At 39.0% G+C, this 7630-nt stretch overlaps 1 protein-coding gene across 1 annotated transcript in view; it reads left to right on the top strand.

The window, feature by feature from the left end:
- The window catches only part of ALDH1L2 (aldehyde dehydrogenase 1 family member L2), a 60105-nt gene that overhangs the window by 35601 nt on the left and 16874 nt on the right, over positions 1-7630 (top strand). Inside the window, exons 13-14 of the mRNA XM_028490594.2 lie at positions 1140-1210; positions 1287-1392. Coding sequence (XP_028346395.1) covers positions 1140-1210; positions 1287-1392 — 177 coding nt within the window. The remainder of the gene's footprint in view (positions 1-1139; positions 1211-1286; positions 1393-7630) is intronic.

The raw sequence follows: 7630 nt of genomic DNA, 5'->3' as shown, positions 1-7630 counted from the left end.
AGAGGCCACAACAGTGAGAGGCCCGCGTAACGCAAAAAAAAAAAAAAACCAAAACACACCTGGCCCGAAGGGTTTCAGATAAGAGATTGTACCCTTACTTGTATTAGTAACAGCAATAATATTTTATGTGGCAAAACAGATGTATAGCTTCAGTTAAAGACTACTGTCATGGGCTTCCCTGGTGGCACAGTGGTTGAGAGTCCGCCTGCTGATGCAGGGGACACGGGTTCGTGCCCCGGTCTGGGAAAATTCCACATGCCGCGGAGCGGCTGGGCCCGTGAGACGTGACTGCGGAGCCTGTGCCCCGCAATGGGAGAGGCCACAACAGTGAGAGGCCTGCGTCACACACACACACACACACACACACACACACACACACACACACACACACAAAGAAAACTACTGTCATGAATCAGTTGGGATCAAATTTGGCTGCGTATAATAGAAAACCCAACTAAGAAGTTTGTTTTTATCTCATTTTCAAGAGTCCAAAGGCAGGCAATCAAGGCCAGTGTGTGAGATAAAGATTCCTGCTCTTTCTTTGCCAGGGCATCCTTATACCATATGATCTCTACCCTCAATGGCTGCTTCTTGATCTCATGATAACCACTGCAGTGCCAGCCTTTTTAGCAACATTCTGAGCAGGAAGAAGGAAAAAGTGAGAGTGAGGGGAAGAGTAAAAGAGCACTTGTCCAAGCTGAGTCAGTCTACTTTAAAGAGTGTTCCCCTTTCAGTGCTTTGTGCTTACGTCTTCCATTGGCCATCCTTATCTGCTATGGAAACTGGGGAACGTAGTAGTTTATCTGGGCACGTTGCCATTCCCATTATTAATATAGGGTTTCTGTTACTAAGAACGGAGGGGAGAATGGATATTGCTCAGGCAGTTAACATTCTCTGCCATGCCAAGAAATTGGGAATGGAGGCGATTAAATTAGAATTATGGTTTTCTTCCTCCTGTGTCTCAGTTCTTTTGAGAAAGACATAGCAGTTCCTTTTTAGGTGTAGATGTATTTCTCATAAATTGAACACTGCTTTTTTAATATCAGCTGAGAAAAAGCAAGAGAGGCAGACAGAAAATGGATTCGTTAAGTTTACCCACTGAAATTAGTAAAATAGTATCAACCTTTTTCATTCTTTAGGGTTCTACAATTCCCATCAACCAGGCCCGTCCGAATCGCAATCTGACCTTCACCAGGAAGGAGCCACTTGGGTAAGACAAGGAGAGCGCTTCTGAGTGACTTGTGTTAGTTCGAGAGGACTGAGGATGTCTCTTTCTTCCCCGGCAGTGTCTGTGCCATTATCATCCCCTGGAACTACCCGCTGATGATGCTGGCGTGGAAGAGTGCCGCGTGCTTGGCAGCAGGCAACACCTTAGTGCTCAAGCCGGCGCAGGTAAGACACGCGGGGCAAGGTACAGCATCTCCTCCTCTCCCGTTTACTTAAAACCAGAGATGTACATTTACAAATATTATGTCTTTAAGCAAAAATGGGATCATGTATCACAACATCATTTCATATATCATGGGCATCTTTTCATATTAGTAAATATTCATTTTGAATAGCTACCTAGTGTATCCCGTGGGGATTCCAAAATTTAGAACTTCCATGACAGTGGAAGCAGGCATAGTGTATGTCAGTGAAATCCATTAAATTTCTACAAACCAATTCAATTCTTGCAAAATGCCATATGCCCAGTAGTGAGGGAGTTATTTAGAGTAGCTACAACATATCAAAAGAAAAAGTTTTTTGCAGGCATTCAAATTTTCATTATCAAAAATATTGTAAAGGGCTTCCCTGGTGGCGCAGTGGTTGCGAGTCCGCCTGCCGATGCAGGGGACACGGGTTTGTGCCCCAGTCTGGGAAGATCCCACATGCCGCGGAACAGATAGGCCCGTGAGCCATGGCCACTGAGCCTGTGCGTCCGGAGCCTGTGCTCCGCGATGGGAGAGGCCACAACAGTGAGGGGCCCGCGTACCACAAAAAAAAAATTAAAAAAAAAAAAAATATATGTATATATATATATAGTAAAGTTATGCAAGATGAGGGACAAGCATGCAAAAGAATGTATATAATTGTGGCAGCTGTGTGGAAATATATACATATGGAAAATGAGGAAATAATTTAAAAAATAATTCAGATGATAGAGTTCTCAGAAACATCTTTTTAATGCTACCGTAGCTTTTCAAGAAAAAAATATGGTAGCCAACTTAACACCTGGCTGAGCATTTACTCTGGACAGTGCACAGTGGTAGACATTCTGAGGTACCCAAGTTATGGAGAAAACTTGGTCTCTGTTCAAGAAGAGTTTACAGTTTGTTGCTTATTAACTATTCTTTTATTTCTTCTTTTAGGATTTTAAAAAAATACAATTTCGTTTGTCATAACTACATAGTCATGTGACCACAGCCATCTTGTTTTCCTCATTAAAAACAATTTCAGTAAAAAAAAACAGGTATACATTCAGAAATTTTTTTAATTCAAAAGATACCAAGAGGTAGATAATGAAAAGTCTCCCTCTTATTCCCCCAGCCCACAAATTTACCTCCCAGAGGCCACCAATGTTATTGTTATTTATTAGTTTCTTAGGTATTCCAGAAATATTCTCTGTGTATACAAAAATATTTTTAATTAAATAAATAAATAATTTAAAATTTTTTTTTTTTTTTTTTTTTTTTTGTTTGTTTTTTTGTGGTATGCGGGCCTCCCTCTGCTGCGGCCTCTCCCGTTGCGGAGCACAGGCTCCGGACGCGCAGGCCCAGCGGCCATGGCTCACAGGCCCAGCCGCTCCGCGGCATGTGGGATCCTCCCAGACCGGGGCGCGAACCCGGTTCCCCTGCCTCGGCAGGCGGACGCGCAACCACTGCGCCACCAGGGAAGCCCCAAAAATATTTTTTAACCAATTAAAAAACACACAGGAAGAGAAGGGGAAAAGGGAAATTGCTAATCAACAGGCATAAAGTTTCAATTATGCAAGATGAGTAAGTTCTAGAAATCTGCTACACATCATTTTGCCTGTAGTTAACTATACTGTATTGTACACTTAACAATTTAAGAGGGTAGATGTCATGTTAAGTATTCTAACCATAATACAATACAAAATTAAAATAAAATAAATAGTAGCATTCTATACATACTACCAAAGGGGGGAAAAATAACTTTTAAAAAAAGTATTTATTGAGCACTTAGTATGTGCCACATGCTGTGTTAAGCACTTTTTCTTTAATTTTTTAAAATTTTTAAATATGTATGTATGTATTTATTTATGCCGTGCCGGGTCTTAGTTGCAGCACGCGGGATCTTTTAGTTGCGGCACGCGGACTCTTAGTTGCGGCATGCATGCAGGATCTAGTTCCCCAAACACAGATCGAACCCGGGCCCCCTGCATTGGGAGCTCGGAGTCTTACCCACTGGACCTCCAGGGAAGTCCCCAAAAACTTCTTTTTTTAAAACAGTTTCCAGTGTGTAGATAAACAATATTTTATTTAACCAATACCTAATTAATAGATATTGAGTTTTCCCATCTTTTTGCTGTTATAAACTATGTTGCAGTTAATAACCTTTTAAATATGGCATCATGCACATGTGCAATTATCTTTATAGGGTGGTATGTTCCTAATAGCAGAATCACTTAGTTAAAAGATACATGTGTTTGTGTGATAGCTGCTGGCTTGTCCTTCCATGGGAATGGAACAGTTCACCAGCATCCTGTATGAGTGCTGTTTCTCCCAAGCAGCAACACTCATTAAACAGCAAGAAGCTAGTAAAGTGAAGAGAGAAGGCAGATAACCTAGCCCAGTGGTGCTCAATCCTGGCTGAACATTAGAATCGTCTGGAGTTCTCTTTTAAAAATACTGATATTGGGGCCCCATTGGCAGAGATTCTAATTTAATTGGTCTGCGTCAGAGGCCAGTCATCGGTATTACTTAAAATCTTCACATTAGTTTCTAAGGTACAGTCAGGGTTGAGAACCACTATATGGCATCCAAAGAGAGTGCTAAGCATTGGAAAACCCTAGTGATTACATAGAATGTTCAAAATTTACAAACATGTATTGAGTGCCCACTGTTTGCCAGGCATATTATCAGTGACAAAGACATAAAATTTCTGTTCCTGTGGAAATTACAGTCTAACTCTATCTGCAATTTAAAACTGATAGTTTAATGATTGATGATCATTTTAATCCTGAGAATGAAAGACCCAAAGTTGCCATTGTTATGTGGGAGATATCTTTTTATTATGATATGAAACCATTGATAGTATTAAGGCCCTGTGCAAATGGCAGGAGGGCTGAATCAGTTGGCTTTCCCCGCTTTACCAGTAAGAAGTACAGATTCCCATGGTCTGAACTGGTCCAGGTCTGTCAGGCTCTAACACCTTTTTAAATCTAATATTTAATAATGACCTACTCGTGCCCAGAACACTGCTAAATGCTTTCGCATATATCATTTAAACCTATAATCCTGCCATAATATAAACCTATCTTCCAGTTGGTTAGCCGAACGGAAGAAAATCAATAAAATGAAAAGGGATGAGATAAAGATGAAACAATTTGTTTTATTTTATTTATTAATGGCATAAAATCTTTTTATTCTTACTTTAAAAAAATTATCACTAATTTAGGATAGTTTTTTAAAAAGTCTTTCTAATCATGATGACTTCATACTAAGGCATAATAATATACACTTTGGTCTAGGATTGTCTTTAACTATAGTAGGTATAAATCCACTGTTTGAAATATCTTCTTGACAATTTCAAATATTTGGGCATTTGAAATTTCTTGTCAAGTCTAACTAGATTGCCATTTTTTTTAAACCTCACAGTGTTATTGTCATGGACCTGTTACCAGAAGGAGGAAAAATGTTAACCCTGCTTTTTTCTTGTTGTTTACTTGTATTTGCTCTATTAGTATTATTTATTATACAGTTTCTATGTAGATTCTTTTTAAGTCACTTGATCATTTTATGAAGTTTGCATTAGCTAAAACAACAACATAGTCTATGAACCCATGCAACCTGACCTGTAAACGTCAACACACGGCAATATTCTGAAAGCACATGAGCAAGTGAGGAAACCACTGTTTTTCCCTTGGCCTTGTGAGCTCCTATTCTTTCCTAGGATACCACACGTACCTCCCTGACCAGTGACCATCTGACCTTCATTCAGACAGAGTGAGAGTACCATTATCCAGCCACATAATAAATGTTAGTTGTGTTTGATTTATTTCATATTTTTTTCCGTTAAAATATACAAAATAAAATAGCTCCACTATTTTGTATTCACAGCTCAATTTTTGCCCATTCCATTTTTTGAGACCAAGCTAACCGAGTACTAATTTAAGACTTGATCAGCATTGCTTTTTAAGAGTGTAAAAAATATGACTTTCATTTTGCTTCTGAGATATGCATTGCTGTAATAGATCTTTAAAATGAGATCCATAACTATACCAATTTTTTTGTAAAAAGAAAGGGAAAAGAAGTGTGTTTTCATTTGAGCAAAAAGAAACATATGAGGGATAACCCGGAGACTAATGAGGTTGATTAGCTACAAGACTTGGGGAGGATGTGGTGGAAAGGACTGGGGGTGGGAGGTGGTTGGCCAGGAGAACGACACTTCTCTGAATGTGCTTTTGTATAGTCCTCACTTTTGGAAGCATGTTTCCCATACTCAACAAGACAGCAAATGAACAAATAAAGAAAAGAAACATAATCAACGTAGATGACGCCAAACTCGAATACAAAAAAAATCAGTCAAGCCAAATTTCAAATGAACAACATCACCACGCCGAAGGGAGTGAGGAAGCACTCACCCAAGTAACTTGTGAATGACATTTGCACTCTATGTCCTCAGACTAGAGGCAAAAGCACTGAAAATAAGTATTGAAGTTAGTAGGCTTCTTTTTCACAGGGACATGGCTTAATAATTCTCAAATTACTTTCTGTACATTTTAGGATTAAGCAAACAAGTAAATATATTGTGGATATTGGGAGCTATGTTTTTCACTGTTGAAGAGAGTTACAAATATGAACAGAAAGAAGGATAGAATGAGCCCTCAACCCACTGTTGAGAGGTTTTTATGGAAATTTCATTTCATAAGTACGATTGATTAAATCATTGGCTGTCGGCGATTGAACTCAAACTTCAGCCCCTCTCCCCTGGTTTGGGGCTGAAAGTTCCAACTCTCTAATCATGGCCTGATCTTTCTGGCCACAAAAACCCATCCTGAAGCTACCTAAGGGGCTTCCAGCTACCAGCCATCTCATTAGTATATGGAAGGCATTTTTCATTTGCGATTCCAAGGTTTTAGGAACTCTGTGCCAGGACCCAGAGACAAAGACCAAATATATATTTCTCATTATATCACAGTTTTAAAATACTATTCTGCACTAAAACAAACCTGGGCCTCTTGAAAAACTGGTTGGAACAGGGAAAATACAAGGTGTGCCTGGAACATCTTGTTGGGCCAAAAAGCAAGGAAATGCTCAAAGAATGATCGGGACATGTCAGAAAGGCAGAGGATCCACACAGGATCCATCAGCCAAAGCTGGAACAATTTGAACCCTCAAAACAAGTAACAGTAGTAAAAGATTATAACCATTTGAATAAAGTAAGAATCCATGAGTTCACACTGATGTTAATTGATTAAATAGAAAGGAAAGCTCTTATAGTGGAAAGCCAACTAATTAATATATGTAGGAGTGATGGAATTAGAAAATCACCACTTAGGAACCATCATAATAATGATTGATTCAGGCAGGAATCATCAATGGATACTAAAACTAGTGGAAATTTGAGGAGTAACTGAATATTCAAATAGTCTCAAAGTAGCTCCCTAAAAGATATTTATTAACTACAAAGAGTAAAGTCTCAAAGTAGCTCCCTTTCTTTTTACAGTAACTTACAGTGATAAAACCTGGCAGATCACCTTTACCAAAGGATCAAAGTTAACCTTTCCAACATTGGGACTATTCAACAGCATGTTCCTCTTGATATGATGCACTGAGGAGAATTCAGCATCACTCCTGTGGTGTTCTTGCCAAAAGTGCATAACCTGAATCTAATCACGTGGAAACAGCAAATCCAGACAAAAGGACATTGTACAAAATAACTGGTCTGTTTTTATCGAAAACGTCAGTGTAATGAAATATAAAAGAAAACTCAGAACCTCTTTCAGAGGAAGGGAAACTATAGACGTGGTCACTAAATGCAATGCATGATCTTGGATTTTCTTTTTCTATAAAGCACATTATTGGAACCATTGGTGAAAACTGAAAAAGGAGTGTAAATTAGGTATTCTAGCAGTTGTTAATTTCCTGATTTTGGTGATTGTATTGTGGTTATGTAAAAGGATCCTTTGTTTTTAAGAAATGTACACAAAAGTATTTAGAGGTAAAGGGACACATCAAATTTCACTTCTTAAACAGTTCAAAAACATTGGGAGAAAGAAAGAGGATAAAGCAAACGTAGCAAAATGTTAACATTTGAGGAATCTGGGTGATGGATACATAGGAATTGTTTGTACTATTTTTTTGCAACTTTGCTGTAAGTCAGAAATTACGTCACAATAAAAGAAAACAGGGCTTCCCTGGTGGCGCGGTGGTTGAGAGTCCGCCTGCCGATGCAGGGGACACGG

This window comes from Physeter macrocephalus, chromosome 6, assembly GCF_002837175.3.
Source record: "Physeter macrocephalus isolate SW-GA chromosome 6, ASM283717v5, whole genome shotgun sequence".
In the NCBI taxonomy this organism is placed as follows: domain Eukaryota; kingdom Metazoa; phylum Chordata; class Mammalia; order Artiodactyla; family Physeteridae; genus Physeter; species Physeter macrocephalus.
This window is presented reverse-complemented; position numbering and strand designations above follow the sequence as displayed.